Source organism: Myotis lucifugus, unplaced genomic scaffold, assembly GCF_000147115.1.
Source record: "Myotis lucifugus unplaced genomic scaffold, Myoluc2.0 scaffold_78, whole genome shotgun sequence".
Classification (NCBI taxonomy): domain Eukaryota; kingdom Metazoa; phylum Chordata; class Mammalia; order Chiroptera; family Vespertilionidae; genus Myotis; species Myotis lucifugus.
The window spans coordinates 1,891,383-1,909,452 of record NW_005871126.1 but is presented as its reverse complement, the minus strand read 5'-3'; the positions used below and the strand labels follow the sequence as shown (position 1 = coordinate 1,909,452).

Sequence of the window (18,070 nt, the reverse complement as noted above, 5' to 3'; positions counted from 1 at the left end):
ATGCATAGAGAAATGACGTGAATGATGGAAATTTTATCATTAGGTAATCATTAGGAAATGCATTTTTTTTTAAAAAATGGATTTATAAGTAGTTCCCTCTGAGTAATACAAGACAGGTGTAGTTATCATCACTGCTCTGTTAGAAGAGGTCACCTATTTTCTCAACTATCTTTCTGTTTCCAGAAAGTAAAAGAAAGAGAGGAATGTCGTCTATAAAGTTACTTCTGTGTATCTCCATATTTTCTCCCCTACTAATCTGTCTGAATGCCAAGAACTGCATTCTATCCAGTTGTGGCATATTTTGTTTCATATGGCAAATCATTAGTTGGACCTCAAGGAGTTAATTCATTTCCTTCTCAGGTGGAAATGCTTCCTTAATTGCATGGTGTTTATTCTTGGCATTTCCAGTCTCTTAAATAGACAAGGTTACTTTGCACTCTCTTTGTGCTCATATATGTGTGTGGGGTCTTGTTGAGGGGGGGAAAATGTTTCCAACTTACCACACTCCGAGAAAGAAATCATAAACCAGCAGGTCAGTCGGTACTATGCTTTCACTTTTAGTGTTATTATATTTTCAATGCAATATTTCAATGGATTTCGTTCTGCATAATCATTTACCAAGAATTACCAAAACTCTTAATGAGCTCAGAGAACTTTGGCTCCAATAAAATGAAACCTTTGTCACAAATTGGTTGAGCCTATGACTGCAACTTAATCATTCAATTGTGCATAAGTCAAATTGTATTTTTACTTTGTAAGAATAAGTGCCCAGTGAAAGAAAACTCATTTTAAAACTTCAGGCCATTAAGCCTTAAATGGTAGAATATCAGTGAAATAAAAACGAGCTAAGCCAAGACTCGAGAAACTTGGAATCCAGCCATTGTTCCACAAGTAACAACTTCTGTTGACATTGGGAAAAGCTAACCTGACTTGGGTTCAGTTTATGAATGTCCAAAGGAGAGCTAGGTCTAAATAAAGGCTTACTAAAAGTCCCTTGTAATTCTAAAATTATATGAATTTGGAACACTGAAGGTACAGTTTTCAGTAGCTACTGCCATGTAGATTATATTTTTTCCCTAGAAATTCTCCTTTTGCTGGTAGTAGTCATTAAATTGTTCATCATCAGAAATACAAAGAGAATAAGTTCCTCCTCTGATGACTTAGGCAGAAATTTTTAGCAATGTGTGCTCACTATATGTCAGGCATGGTCCAATTTAATTCTCAGATTAACCAGTTGTGATTTGAGTATTGTAACTCCCATTATATAGATGGGAGTAATGAAACAGAGGGATTAAGCTGTTTCCCAAGATCACACAGCAGATGAGGTGTGAAGATGCAGAGACTGAATTCAGGTATGTCTATTTCCAAAAAAATGTGCTCTCATATACTTTTTTTGTTAAATTGTTTATATCTATAAAAATTGAAATATATGTGCATGTGTTATATCAATAAAATTGAAAAAATATATTCATATCAATATCTCTTTATCTCTATCTACAGAGACATATTTATCTGCATAGAGAAATAACATGAATGAATGAAATTCTATCATTAGGTAATCATTAGGAGATGTATTTTTAAAAAAGGATTTAAAAGTAGCTCCCTCTGAGTGAAAGGAATGTATTTAATTGAATGATTAAGTCATTACTAAAACTGTATTTCATACAGTTAAATATAGTTCTATGCCACCTAAAGAACCAAGCTCTTTCCTACATGCTGTGGAATATACACCAGACATCTAACAATGTAAAGGAACGAAGATTTGATCTTTGCTCTGCCTTTAGCTCCAGACAGAACCAACAGCCCAAAACTATTATCAGACCTAAACATGCTTAATTTAGGAATCAGAAACAATGACAGGGAGTTATTAAATATCAATTATTTATCCCCAAGAGAAAACAATGAACAAAAGTAGGAAAAGTTTATCAGAAGGGGAAATGCAATAAATTTGTGGAATCTCTTATGAAAATTCTAACACTGAAATTTCAGTATGGGAATCATGACAAATATTCATTTGACAAGAAGTACAACATCTTTAAATCTGCCCTTAGAAATATTGTAAATGGATTTCATAGTAAAACATGTTTGACTTGGCCCTATTAGATGCTAATAAGAACCTTAAATTCCATTAAGTATTATTAAAAGAGAGTAAAAAATTTAAAACTAGGACATGCTTCCCCAGCCAAAAGCTGTAGAAACTCTGTCCCATACAAAGCTTCAAGATAAAAGAGAAACTGGGTCTCCAGGGACATTCACTCTGTTGCCATAATGGAAGTTCACAGAGGTCACATTCATTTACTTTAAAATTTTTTGGTAACAGTGAACCAGGTCAAGATGAACCAATGGTCTAGGATCATTATTGGAAACATAAACCACCTAACTATCAGTATTAGAAATAGGTTGATTTAATATAAAAGCTAGATTAGTCAGAAAATAAAATTACTAAAAGATAGCCATGGGCCCTGGCTGGTTTGGCTCACTGGATAGAGTGTCGGCCTGAGGACTGAAGGGTCCCAGGTTTGATTCCGGTCAAGGGCATGTACCTTGGTTGCGGGCACATCCCCAGTAGGGGGTGTGCAGGAGGCAGCTGATCCATGCTTCTCTCTCATCGATGTTTCTAACTCTCTATTCCTCTCCCTTCCTCTCTGTAAAAAATCAATAAAATGTATTTAAAAAAATAGCCATGGTAGGCAGAAGCATTACAGTAGAAACCTTACCCTCAAAGAAATCTAGAAAGATATTTTTCTCTGACACATTTATAAATTTGTACTAATATACTAATGTACATTAAAAGTTAGCTAGATAGGTAGTAAGTAGGAATGTAAAAAATGTTCTTTTTTTAAGGACAATTAAAGGGAAACATTGCCCAATAGAAAAAAAAGAAGGAGACTGAAAGTTCTTGGTGTTCCTAAAATTAATAATCTCATAAAGAAATGACACAGTTCTAGAGTGCTAATAGGATGTTTCTGGCATTAGGATATGATTTTTTTTTTTGTAGAATGAACTGGTTTATGATGTTACAAAAGATAACATAAATTCTTCTTTTAATCCTGAGTTATGTATTAACCTGGAAGACAACTATAACTCTAAATTATCTATAAGGAAGTAAAGTAGATTGTGTTTTCAGTCCAATTAGAATAATGCAATTTTAAAACCAAGGATGGTTTTTAAAGAGAGAAAAATATTTCATGAAGAACTGATCCTAAGTTATTAATTAAAACTGCTTTTTAAAAATAATTCTTATGGTATTTTCTCTTCAAATAAGTAATTGAATAAAACCTACCACCACTCTTTTCATTTGGAGTTGAAAAAATAGAATTAATAGGCCCCAATAAATTTTAAATAATCTGGTCATTAGAATATGTGAATGTGTGTGCATACAGGCACATACAAACTTTTTCATACGTTGTAAAAATTAAATGACATGTACTTCAAATGAAATAAGCATGTATAAATTAACCTCTCCTTTAAAGAGATCTCAGTAAAAGAATGAGAAAAATGTTGGGGAATATCATTCTCCAGTCATTTAACATATTCATCGAGTGTGACAGTTTTTCCTGCTTTCTTACTCTTTATCAATCTAACCCACAAGGCAGATCTGTCTAACAAATTTAAGGTATTGTATGCCTTTACCAATATTTGGACCAAGTTAATGTCTTATATATTTCAATTGAAACCAAAATTTTAAGGGAAGCCTTATTTGTGGAATAGAAACACTGATGTCCACTATTCTATCAATAAAGGAATTAGAACGCATTGTTTTCTAAAGTCCAAAGCAACAATAGAATAAAAAGTCAAAAAAAATGAAATCAAGATGAGTAATGTAAATTGGCATATTTATTTCTACAAGGTCTTAAAGCTCCATTTTTAAGAAAGAAAAAAAGTAGATCAAATTCAAAATACATACGTATTTTCAGATATCAAAGAAAATTTAATCTATGATAAAACATTCTTATGTGATCATTTGATTACATATGCATCCACAAAACAATATTTTATAATAAAATTTGTTATATATTTTATTTGCCTTCCATTATATAAGGCTTTATTTTTGCTGTTCTTCCTACTTGTCCTGTGCTGATAAGGGAAATGTGGAAGTGGAAAGAAGAAAAGGGAGAGAAAACATTCTAAAGAAGAAATATGGTAAAGATTTATGTGAGAAAAACAGGATCTATTCTACCTTCTTAATCTTTTATTTCTACATATACCAGTATATCAGTGCCTCCCATAACTGTTGGAACAATCTCTCAACAGACAATGTTAAATATATTATGACTTTCATAATTATTAAGTGCTTGTAAGACTGCGCCAAATTAACAATTTATAAAATATGCTTTAGAACTATGCTTTTAGTTAATGAATATACTAGAAGCTGTGAAAATGAATTCCTTTCAGATTGTCAGTCTTGCTCAGTACTTATTTTCAGCTGGAATATTCCCGACTTCCCAAACTCTTTTTTAAAATAATAACTTGATGGATGTTGACTCTGTCATTATCATTTATCTGTACTAAAACTAGAAAGAGGGTAAGTACACAGATATATCTCAACATCTCTCTTAATGTTTCCCCCAAATTACCATCAGTGTGACATTATTCTCTTTAGGGACTAATGGGTATGTTTGTTTGTTTTCACTCTGTGAACTGGTGGAAGCCACCAGCTTAACATTTTGATCAAATAGGAATTCTAAGCTTTTAAATTGCTCATACTTAGCAAAATTTCTATTAACTATCAGAAAACTTTGTCTCTGATCCTAGCTCTACTTGTAACTAGTTGTGTGATGTTGGGCAGGTTATTAAACTTGGCTTGAATCCATCCATTTCAACATTTGGTCATTATAACAGAGCTTAAAATCCACATTTTATATACAGTGTTCATAACTGTGAAATAATTCCAAAAAAAGGAATGGAAGATGATGATTACATTTAAGTGGTCAAACAAAGCTTACCCATCTACATATTTAAATATGGGTTGAGATACAATTTTGCAATTCTGGTTAACAAAGGACTCTCTCAGTCTCATAAAAAAATTGTAAAAATTTAGAACTATTGGTACGTTCATCAAACTATAGTGAAATCAAGTGATTTGCAATGGGCCACATCACTGATTATGGAATTGTGCCTTATTTATATTGAGAACTCGCCATAACATTTTTTTTATAATAGGTTTTCAATAATTAAAAACATTTTAAATCTAGATAATCTGATACCATCAACTAAAACTATATTCAAAGTCATCACACTTAGACTAAACATGGAAATCCAATTAACAGTTTTAAACCTTTGAGCAACCACACTCCTGGTAGAACATATTCCATTAGAAATATGCTTCTAATAATTACAGTTAAGGAAAGTGAAGACTTTGGTTGGATCATCGCATTGATATATCGCTCTCACTGAGGCTGTGTCCAGTTCATTGAAATCTCAGGGAGAACAAGAATGAGTAAACCCTGTGGTCTATATAATCCAGGGAAAAGACATTAAATGTATCTGACCCAATTAAATACAGTGGAATAAACTCTGTTGACAAAGAAGTCTAAACATGATTAACAAATGAATGAAATAATTTTGACACATGTTCTTCCGTCATTTATTGTATTCACTTTTAATAAAATATATTGGATTCTCAAGGTAAAACTTCAAGAGTATGATGAATGTTTCCCCAGATAATATGACTGCAAATCTAATAGTTGCCTCCAGATGGATGAAGTTACACAGGGTTGGATTCATAGATCCATGACTCAGGCTCCTTTCCTTGCTAGTCACAGCGAGCATATATTGAACACTTACTATTTGTCTTGACACTACCCTAAAGCCATCCATCCATGACTTCATTCAATCCTCATAAACACTCTATGAAATAAGTGCTTCTAGAAAAAGAATTTTCAGGAAGGGATACAAATTCTTTCCAAGTTCATGACACTAGTGAGTGGTAGAGACATCACTGGCAAGGTATTTTTTCCTTTTGTTACCAATACAACCGCTTTCTTTGTTCTTTATGGATGCTTCTTATCATTGTAAATTTCCACATAAGAAAAATATGGAGGTTATAGAGCCCACTGTCTATACTAAAGGTAAGATTCTACTTGAACACCAAATCGTTATGTTCCCTAACTTCAACCTTTATCACACATGGCTCTTGAACATACCGCAAAAGTTCTTACTGCCGTGACTAAATGAAAACCCACTCTACCTTTCTGCTTTGGTTCTCCTGCACCTCCGCCGTTAAGAACACATTTACAGGCACATTTTAAATATGAAACAACAGAGAAAACGAAACATTTCTAACATTAATTTCCCTTCAATATGCGATGAAAATTGCGGTCAGCTTGCTTAGTAGGCTGAAGCTCCCTGACACAGGAGGGCCCGTGACAGGGCCACCACTGTATGATTCTCCTGGCACTGGAGACAACACAGCATGCGTTAGGCTGAAAGTAATTTTTACTCTAGATCATTTCAATCAGGTACATCTAAAAGTGAGAAACAAATATACATTTTTTAATTGGAAGAATGTATGAAATTATGATTTCTGACCTGGATCTGTTGCTGAAGCAAATTGATTTTGTGTTGTTGCTGCAGAAGTTGCTGCTGTTGTCTGGCAATCTGTGGAGAAATAGCACATGGACAAATTTAAAGTGTATTTATTATAGTCCTATGGGGAAATTACCAATGTTCTGTTTCTCAAAGTTTGATTTGACACTGATTACTAAGTTGATGCAAATAGAAATGCTTATGCCTGTATAGTACCAGCGGTTCATCATTAAGTAGGATCAGTTAAGACATTCAATCTTCGGGAACCATTATGGTTCTTTTGGTCTAAAAGGAATGATGCCCTAAAACACTACAACAGTGATCTAATCCAGTATGAAATGTTCATTTCAAAAATCCCACTTCCTGGCGATATCTTAAGAAGATACTATCTCTGATATTTCCAGCTGTTTTCTATGAGAGTATTGATTAAACAGGGGGTGGGGGGGTTGTGACCCAGGAATTCAGAGTAGCACAAACTATTGTAAGATGCTGTATTTCTTACTGAGTTTTTATGTTTGTTGGTTGTTGTTTTTTGCTAAATACTGTCCTCATTTCTGCCTCTAAACTGCCATCTCCTTAACGTACTCCATTCTGATTCCTGTTCCCATTCTCAACGAAAATGATTCTTAATAAAGTCACCAGTCACTTCCATTTTTTAAACTGTGAAGTGATTTTTAATCCTTACCTTTTGACCTTTCATCAGAATGCAACACTCAAGGCTTTCAGTGATTCCCGCACCTTCTTCCTTGACTTCTAGTACATCATGCTGTCCTGGTTTTGCTTCTAAGTCCCAGTCTGTTTCTTCTCAGTCACCTTCAAAGGCTTTACCCAGTATTGTGGTGCTATAGGCTTAATTTTAGACTCAATTCTTTTACCGCTATGCCTACTCCCATATGTATGCCAAGTGCTTATACATTTGGTTCTGCAGACTAGACCTCTGCTTCAAGCTTCAGACCCACTTATCCAACGACATTCCCAAAGGTACTTCAACAGGTTAAAAACTAAACTTAGGACTTAGCCCTCAGTGTGGTCATCTGAAAGGTAGTCATCTGAAATGCCAGCAACTAGCACCGTCATCCGTTATTTGCTCTGATAATATCCTCTTACCTAATATGTACTATGGTATAGGTCATGCATATTTTGCTCACCATTTGCAAAATGCCTGAATAGTTAGTGCAGAATGCTTGATTGACTAGATGAGAAGAGAATTTTAAAATGCCTATTGCATCATAAAGGGTAGGCTACCTTCTCATGAGAATGTAACATAACCCTCTCATAAGTAAGTACTGGTTCTTATCGTCACCATTGCCATTTTCATTAAAAAATGTATTTCCTTAAATTCAGTATCAGAAGGCTAAAAATTGAGGATAAAATACAAGCAGAGTCATTTACTATGAATGAAAGAACCAGTATGAAGGGGATGGGTCTACATGGCTGCACAATGAACTTTCTATTTCCCTTATGGACATCAGTACAACTATGTTTATTGTAATGTTTTCTTTTATCTTAGGAATATAGTAAAAAGATTTTTTTTCTGCAGAAAGGTAGAAAATGAGATAGTAGAAAAGGGAATGTCTCTTTCTCCTTAAGTCCAGTTCTTTCCTCCCACATCCCAATATTTCAGTTGATATTAAGGATTTATCATGAAACTGACGACTTCATACCATTCCATACTTCTTCCTGTTCCAAGCTACTGTTCCCTCTTGCCTGAATTGTTGTGATAGTCTCCTGTTTGCTCTTTTTGCTTCTGCCCTTGCTCCCCACAACCTATTATAAACCAGCATCTAGACTCTAGAGAGATCCTTTGACAAGGTAAATTGTCATGTTATTCACCATTTCAAAACACTCTGTCTCAGAGGAAAGGCCATGTAATGCCTGCAAGCCCAATATAATCTGGCCTCCTATCTCTCTGATTTCATCTTCTCCTTCTCTTCCTTTGTCACTCTACTCTTGCCACACTTCTCTCCTGTCTCTAGAACACACCAAGGATGTTCCCACTTCCCAAGGCTACTCCAGCCTCTGAGCTCTGCATTTGCTTTCCCTCCATCTGAAACCCTCTTTTCCTAGATAACTGATTTCTTCACTCCCTCATCCCCTGCAATTCCTCACTCAACGATGACCCTGTCAATCAATAGGTCTTCCCTGATGACTCCCTTTAAAAGAGCCCCTCTACCCAGCACTTTCATCCCTAACTCTCTGCTTTATTTTTTTTCACCATAATCCTTATCAACATATACTATATTTTACATTTTAATTTGTTGTCTATCTCTTACCAATTAGAATTCAATACATGAGGGATTTTTGTCTGTTTTGTTCCTTGCCGGATCCCAGTAACTATAACAGAAGCTGAGATCAATGTGGTACCCAATAGATATTTGTTGAGTGGATGAACGTGGAATGGAGCTCATGGTCTGGTGGAAAGGCTGATCAGCCAACAAGATCATTAGCATCTCTAAGGGCTGTCAGAGGAAGATTAGAGTGTGCAGAGGAGGCCTGTGCTGTGCTAAGTAGGGAGTGTTAAGAGGAGAGTCAGAAAAGAAACCCTCAAGAGAAGATGAACTAACCTGTATCTTAAGGAATAAATACTAAATGTCATTCAGAGATATCCCTGTGTCCTGATGAAAAGAGCAGTGACCACAACAGTGCTGACTATGCATGTCAGAAACGCATGGTAGAGAGGACCTGGGAGAGCAGATGGGCTCTGGAAAGCTGACCTGCGGCCCTCGGGAGGGATCTTCTCGCAGGCTGTGTAGGCATCACCGCCTGGCATCTCTCCAATATAGGGAAGACATTCTGGAAAAACTTAAGGATTTCTAGAGTTCAAAGGAGAATGTCAGAGAAAATAAAACATTCTAGAACCTAGTGATGATATTTGGGGATGGGCCAGAATGTGAAAGAGAAAGAAAGGAACCTTGCTCTCCATTAGTGATTGTTCAAAGTTATAGGGACCCTCAAACCCACCAAGGTGGGGATTCTTTACAAAGAAATAACCCCATCTGAGCTACAGTTTCAGATGCGCCCAGAATTTTCTAGAATTCAGATGTCTGAAGGAACTGAAAGTTAAAAACATACATGAAAAGACTGGTGTTTTTCTAGACTGTCACAAGCTAGCATTCTGACCTGTTTTTTGTTTGTTTGTTTGTTTGTTTTTGTTTTTTATAGGAAGGTAAAGAAAGAGAAATATGGGCCATGGCCAATAACAGGTCAAATATATATTGAAAGAAAATGATGAAGCATTTCATTGAAAATAAAAATATCATCTTTCAAGCAGATATGAACCACCAAGTAGAGAGAATAAATTGAAAATAGGGGATCTCTTCAAATATATTCTGAATATTTCTTTACCCCTTTCAACTATGCTAGTTTACATTTTGAGAGCAGTTTGGAATGTTTGGCAGTATTGAATACCTCTGACTAAACAATGACTCTCCTCCAGTGGGGATGGTGAGCGGACTGAGCACAAAACATGGGAGGTTAGCCCTCTAAATGATGCCCCATCTCTATATGGACAATTACCTTATGTATGCCCGCTATCTCCCCTTATTACTAGCAATTTTCCTTTAAGTAATAGTTCTCATGCTTTGTTACCAGTTTCTCACTATGTGTCAGTTCTTCTACATGTCATTTCTGACTGTCTGATTTCTGCTACAAAAGCTCCACAGAAGCCATACTATTAAAGCCAACAAGAATCTAAATGAAAAATATAATAGATTCCTGGTTCTGAATTTGTTCATTTTCCTCTCTCTAGCAGCTGTATACCAGTATCTCCAAGGATCTACCGTTAGTTCATGTCCATTTTCTCATGATTTCACCCCTTCTCTGAGTCAAGGCCTATAAACCTGCTATTTCTCTGTATGGATCACTCTGGGCTCAAGATATTAATATGGCTGTGTCGTGTGTCATTTCAATCTGAGCCTAAATGCTTGACCCAATCACCCTCGCTAAGAAATACTGCCTTGACATACAAGTAACTATTTATCGAATTCTTCTTCTTATATTTGTTCAAATAACTTATCACTACTTGAGATTATTTTGTTAATGTCTTTTTTTCTTTGTTAGTCGCCTCTTTCTACTAGAATTTAGGGGCTTTGTCTTTCTGGTTAATTGAGGTAGCCTCAGCAGTTAGTTAGCACAGTGCCGGGCACATAAGAAGCACTTGATTGAAAATGAATAAAACTTTTCTATTCCAGTGTTTTGAACTACCATGTCTATGTAGATAATCTAAGACATTTAAGTCAGACCTCTCTTGATTGGTATTTCTACCTGTCTCTCACTTACCTCTAGAGCAGTGGTTCTCAACCTTCTGGCCCTTGAAATACAGTTCCTCATGTTGTAACCCAACCATAAAACTATTTTCGTTGCTACTTCATAGCTGTAATGTTGCTACTGTTATGAATCGTAATGTAAATATCTGATATGCAGGATGGTCTTAGGCGACCCCTGTGAAAGGGTCATTCGACCGCCAAAGGGGTCGCAACCCACAGGTTGAGAACCGCTGCTCTAGAGGGACAACCTGACAACAGCTCTAATTCAGCATCATATAGCCAGTTGCTGTTCCAAAGTAGCCCTCTCCCTGACTTTCCCTATTATTCAAGCTCAACACTTTTCTTCTGCCTTTTGCCCACTCAAAAAATTCAACTAACTGTAACTCTTCCACCTGTTTATTGCTTTCTTCTTTTTTTCCATGGTCAACACCTTATCTAGTTCAGATTCTCACTCCTTCTTATAATCTAAAATTCCTGCCCCATAATTGAAAATTTACTTTATTTGGTGAATCCTACCTATTCTTCAAAGTTCCAGAACAAACACCTGTTTAATGAAATCTTTCATGTTCCTGACTGGAAATGCTCTCTTGACTCTCCATGGTTTTTGGTACTTCTCTCATGACCTATCAGCACCTTGATTATAATTACTTCCATGCTACTCACCACTAAAGAAGTGTATAACTTTCTTCAGATCAGAGTTTGCTTAGCCATTTTCCTTTTTACTTATTTACGTGGGCAAAAGGGGAGCGAGGCTTTAAATGATCTTTGTATGCCTATGAGAATGACATAAATAGCAGGCAAAAACAAAGCCTGAGGAAACTGTGTCTCTACTTCTTACTCACCTGTTCTTGCTGCTGCTTGGCCAGCTCCATTTGCTGGCGTTGTTTCTCAATCTGAGATGCAGCCAGTTTCTTCTGCTCATCATGGGCAGCCAACAACTGCTCTCGCAGACTGGTCAGCTGATTGATCATACCCATAAGCTGCCTCTCCTTCTCAGCTAGGCTTTCTGGAGTTCCTGAATATAACACAGCAATAAAACATAGAAGAAAGGAAAAATGAGAAGAGAGAATTTTTCAATGACAATGATCCTATTGTATGGAGAACTATTCCAAATATAAGGTTCTGCACACAAATCAACATATATCTTTTAGATTTTAACTCAATAGTAAAAAGTCATCACAAAATATCAGAATTAATAAATATTTTGATTTTTTTATATAACAAGTAATAATCTATTGTTTTTTCCCTTTTATTTTACAAGTAAACTGTAGGCTGACTAGCTACTATTTTTAATGTTCTAAGTTGGAGCCTGATGGAAATGAGAAGTATAAAGTAAAACAAGGTCTAAAGCACAGTGCATGAACCTAAGTAGCTTTTAAATCAAATTAAAGAGGCAATACTGCCCTAACTGGTTTGGCTCAGTGGATAGAGCATCGGCCTTCGGACTGAAGAGCCAATACAAAGACATGAAAATTTAATAACCATAATTATTTTATTTTATTGATTTCAGAGAGAAGAAGGGAGGGAGAGGGTGGGATAGAAACATCAATGTTGAAAGAGAATCATTGATCCGCTGCCTCCTGCACACCCCTACTGAGGTTCAAGCCTCCAACCCAGGCATGTGCCCAAACAGGGAATTGAACCATGACCACCTGGTTCATGGGTCAAGGCTTAACCACTGAGAAAAACAGGCTAGGCAATAACCATAATTATTAAGAGTCCAAGGTATTATTATCAATGATATGATTCCTTAAAAAGAATCTTGAGGAATCAGAACTAAGGAATCATACATTACAAGGGGGAAAAATAGTCAATCAAGTCTTAGACTCTTTTCTCATATGCCACTTAGACTTCCTTTAAAATAGCTACCAGATAAAACACTCAAGTTTGAGAATGTTAATTTAGTCTATCATGAAATAATATAATGCAGTTGGAAAATGAACAGATCATATTATGGGCAACCAATATTACAGTTAAATCCAAGATTTGGAGCAGTCACAGCAGTTATTTAAAATAAATAGATTTTAAAGTACGCCAGTGGCCCTAGCCAGTTTGGCCCAGTGGATAGAGTGTTGGCCCACAGACTGAAGGGTCTGGAGTTCAATTCCAGTCAAGGGCACATGCCTTGTGTGCAGGCTTGATCCCCGGCCCCTGTAGGGGCACGTGTGGACGGCAACCAGTCAGTGTGTATTTCTCATATGTGTCTAGTTACATTGAAGTTTCTGTCTCTCTGTATCTCCCTCTCCATCCCACTCTCTCTAAAAGTCAATAGAAAATATCGTCTTAGTCAGGTTAAGTACATATTTGATACACCGAAGAGGTGAACAGTTCACTGAAACAGAAACATTATCGCTTTTAATTGTACTTCTAAAACTCAAGATAGATAAGATCCTTATGATAAAGTACTAGTGGAGGAGAGAACATACTTTTTAATTACAATTCTCACTTGAAACACAGGAAACTAAGCCAGCGGTTCTCAACCTGTGGGTCACAATCCCTGAAAATACATCCTGCATATCAAATATTTATATTACGACTCATAACAGTAGCAACATTACAGTTATGAAGTAGCAATGGAAATAATTTTATGGTTGGGGGGTCACCACAACATGAGGAACTGTATTAAAGGGTCGTGGCATTAGGAAAGTTGGCACTATTTTAATAATGCATTTGCCACCTGTATATATAATTAGATAGAAAAATCTGTTATAACTCAGTCACCTTTCCCCATCCCACTGCATTTCTCCCTACCAATTTATGCTGAAAAAAAGCATGTGTTTTTTTAAGATGTAGTAGCTAGAGTTAGTGTCTTATAATTTTCATGTGCCCATTTAGAATGGGAATAAAGTTTCTAATGTAATTTACATGGGCTAGAAAAGAAACATCCAGAAAAGAAATTCTGAGTGAATATAAGGTAAGAATCATGCCATATATTCCTTGCCTCATTCATTGCAGGTGCTCCTTAGATTGTCATTAATGATTTATTATACTTCAGATATTTAGATCATCCATAAGAAGGACATTTAGCCCTGCCTGGATGGCTCATTTCATTGAAGTGTTGATGGATACACCAAAGGCTGTAGGTTCAACTCCCCATCAGGGCACATGCCTAAGTTTTAGGCTCCATGAAAGTCGGGTGAAGTCGGGAGGCCACTGATAGATGTTTCTCCCACATTGATGTTTCTCTCTCTCCCCCTTCCTCTCTGTCTAAAAATCAATGAAAGCATATCCTTGGGTGAGGATTTTTAAAAAAGGACATTTATGCTAAGAATAACTACATGACTATTGTAATTAGAATCCTAACATTAAATCATCTAAATGCTGGGAAGGTTTCTTAAATGAAAATATTCAAATAATGGTAAGATGTACATCTTCATACACTGTCAATAGAGGAGTAAGCTGCTACCACATTTCTAGGATACACACTAGGAAAAATAATATATATCTTGTCTTGTAAGCCTCTCATCTTCAAGAGGGTAATTTCACTTCTAAAAATCTATCCCAACAAAGCTATTGAAAATGGAGATAAGTATTAGTAAGTGTTTGCAATGAAATATGAGAAACAATCTAAATGTCAAATGAAAATAATTGAGTAATTAGGGGGTAGCCATACACTAGAATATTTTACATCTGTGAAAAAAGTATTTAAGAATTGTTAATGATATCGGAATTTGCTCATAATATAAAGCTAGGTGAAAAAGTTGGATAGAAATGAGACTTCCGTATAAACACCTCAATGCATACACACATATAGATTTAGAAAAAACTGTAAGAAAAATTATCTACATATCAATAATGGCTATTTCTAAGGAATGAGAGTATAGGTCATTTTAATGTTTTCTTCATATTATATTTAGAAATTTTTCTACAATGAACGTTATTACTATTATTTACATACTTAGAAAATGTATTTCATGTAAATATGTGGAAGAATAATTTAAAAGCTTAAGGTGGCATTATGCATTTTAATAAGTGATATGTCAATGTGTAAAGAAATATACTAATTTGATGATGAGTGTAAACAAATATGAGTGGCATCGGTATATAAAAGCTTAACAAAACCCTTTTATCTTTACTTATTAATATAGACATACCAGTAAATAAGATTTACTTGGAACTTAAAGCAAGTCTGATTTATGAGTCCATATTCAATCACACTTTTTGCACCTTTAACCTCCCTTTATTGTAAACTTTTCACATGACTTCTCAGACACAACTCAATTCTATTTCAACTCCTAATTAACTAACCTTTCCTTCTCAATCTTCTTCACTGGTCCTTCCTTTTCTACCACTCATAAATACTCATAATCTTTCCAGTCCCATTCTCTGCTTTTTTCTGGCCTTGGCATAACTAACATGATTCAAGTCCTAAGTTCTATATTTCAACAATTCTAAGACATTTATTTTGTACATTTAAAAATCTCTGTCTTACAATGGATACTGTCTCAATCAATGAAATGTGAAGGCATATGCCAACCCTAAGCTTGTCTTCCAGCCCTAGTAACTTATTTACAGATGCAGAATGGATATCTGTGAGTGTAGATCTCAGTTTTAAACTTTAACATGTATAAGGTAGAACTTTGCCTTTTCCTCCCACTTTTAAAGCATTGCCACCCAATAAACTTCCTAGGCTAACATAACAACATCATCTGCAAATCTCTTCTTAAATATCCATCCCTGCTATCCATTATACCAATATATAATATTTTTTCCTCAAAATAGCTTTTTCTTCTTTAATTTATAATATAAATTATTTTTCATTATTATTATGTTCACATGAGTAATTATAAAAGGGTATAAGCAAAAGATTTCTCTGTCTTTTAAAAAAATCACAATTAGTGGTGTGTGTTTTTTGTGTACCCCATCCTTGTTAATAAAGATTTGAGCATATACCATAATATTTCTGTACTAGTTTACCAGGGCTGCAGTAACATAATACCACAGATTGGGTGACTCAAACAACAGATGTTTACATCTATTGGCCAGGAGTCTAAGATCAGTTGTCACCAGGATTGGTTCCTTCTAAGGGTTGTGAGCAAAGGATCTGTCCCAGACCCTTCTCCTTGGCTGTAATTGGCCAACATTTTTCTGTGTCTTCAGATCATCTCTCTTTGTATATATCTGTGTCCAAATCACTTCTTCTTTATAAGGACACCAGTCTTTTTGGATTAGGGCCCACCTGAATGAACCCATTTAAATTTAATTACCACTAAAGAGACCCTATCACCAAGTACAGTCACATTCTGAGGCACTAGGGCTTGTAACTTAAACATAGGAATTTTTGAGAGATCACATTCAACCCGTAACAGTTTCCTCTACAAAACTGACAATATAACACAAACACTGCTGTGCATGCTAGGGAGGGCTCTTGTTCCCGATTCTCTTCTCCACCTCCACTGCCATGTTTCATCTTTTTCATGAATTGTTTTAGCAAACTTTTAATAGAACTTCCTGCCATTGTTTTTTTTCTTTCTACAGGCCTATTCTCTAAACAGGTACCAAAATTAACTTCATAGAAAACAAATCTTGTCACATCACTTCCTCCATTTAAACAACTCCACTATCTTCAGAATAAAATGTCAACTGATTTTTAAGAATGAATGAGTTCCTTCAAAATATAACCCAACCTTCCTACTTCCTTTGTGCATCTAAATTCTAGTGACACTGAATATTTCCCCATACTTTCCAAATACCATCCTTTATAAGTGCCGACTACCTAACCATTCATTCTTCATGCTGGAGCTCATGTGTCATATTCTTTATGATTTTTTTTCCTTATTCCCACTGATACCAACCATTCCCTTCCTTAGGAATTCAAACAGTATGTACCTTTATTATAGCACTTACTAAATTAATCGTATTATCTTATTTTCACACTTATCTCCTAAAGTCAACAGACACAGTTGTGACACAATAATTTTCAGTTATCAATTTTTATATCTTCATTACCTACTACAGGACCTGGCATATGCCAAATCATCTAAAACCATTTAATGAATAACATAAAGAATAAAGTCCATTCCCTTTATATCACTCTGAAGGTTAGACATACCATATAGCTAAGAGAAATGAGGAGATGATTTATTTTATAAAACAGTTGCATAAGTGTTTTGGTTTTGGCTCATGAGAGTTAAGCCAAGGAACTTATTCTTTTGTTAAAGAAATTTTCCCCATTTTATAAAACCAAGATAAAGGATTAAGTCCTATGGCTTCATATCAAAATTACCATGTTCTTTATTTTGTTTCTTTGTTTTTTTATCCTCACCTGGGGATATTTTTCCATTGCTTTTTAGGGAGAGTGGAAGAGAGAGGGAAAGACAGAGATAAACATTCATGTGAAAGAAATACATCGACTGGTTGCCTCCTGCACCAGCCCAGACCAGGGCCCAGGCCAGGGAGAAGCCTGCAACCAAGGTATGTGCATTTAACCAGAATCAAACCCGGGACCCCTTGTCTGCAGGCTGACGCTCTATGCACTGAGCCAAACCAGCTAGGGCTCAAAATTACCATGTTCTTTACATTATCCCCCAGTGTGTGGGGCAGAACTAATAAATGACCTTGTGAATATTGGAAATTCTAATAATAGTTATAAAACATTCTAGACTTTAAAAAGAACATTCCTTATTATAATGTAACAAAAGCCACTAGGGAAGGAAACCAGCTTTAGTCATCCCCCTCTCAAGTAAGATAAATCACCATCCACACATTATTTGGATTCCTTCTTCTGCTTTAGTTTCTATAGCTAATGTATTGGGAATCCTGTTAACCATTACCCATATTATAAATCAGTCCATGAATTGTCATTTCCACCTACCACTCCTTACTCCATACCACCATCATCTCTTGTCTTGATTAATACACCCATTTTCTAAACCATTCTACCTGGAACCAGTTTTCTAAACCATTCAACCTCCCCTACTAAAACCCATTCTACCTGCTTCTTCCTACCCTACAAAAATCCATTATCTAATTAAAAGTTGAGTGATGTTCAGGAAGGTAAATCAAATCATGTCACATGCCTGTATAAAATGACTTCATAGCTTTATGCTGCATCCTATATAATAAAGATGTAATATGCAAATGGTCCTTACATAACGACCAACTGCATAACAACCAGATCACGGATCAGCAGGAGGCTGGGAAAGCGAGCTACAAGCCGGCAGCAGAGAGCTACAGGAAGGGGCAGGGCAGCAAGCTATGAGGGGGAAAGGAGGGAGGGGGCAGGGGGAGTTACAAGAGGGCAGGGTAGTGGGTGGAGAGCTACAGGAGGGCAGCAG

The 18,070-nt window shown here is 35.8% G+C and overlaps 1 protein-coding gene across 1 annotated transcript in view; it reads right to left on the bottom strand.

Moving 5' to 3' along the window:
- Window positions 1–18,070, bottom strand: part of SOX5 (SRY-box 5) — a 393,207-nt gene that overhangs the window by 192,774 nt on the left and 182,363 nt on the right. The window contains exons 6-7 of the mRNA XM_006090652.3: window positions 11,636–11,808; window positions 6,532–6,600 (exon numbers count right to left, since the gene is read on the bottom strand). Coding sequence (XP_006090714.1) covers window positions 6,532–6,600; window positions 11,636–11,808 — 242 coding nt within the window. The remainder of the gene's footprint in view (window positions 1–6,531; window positions 6,601–11,635; window positions 11,809–18,070) is intronic.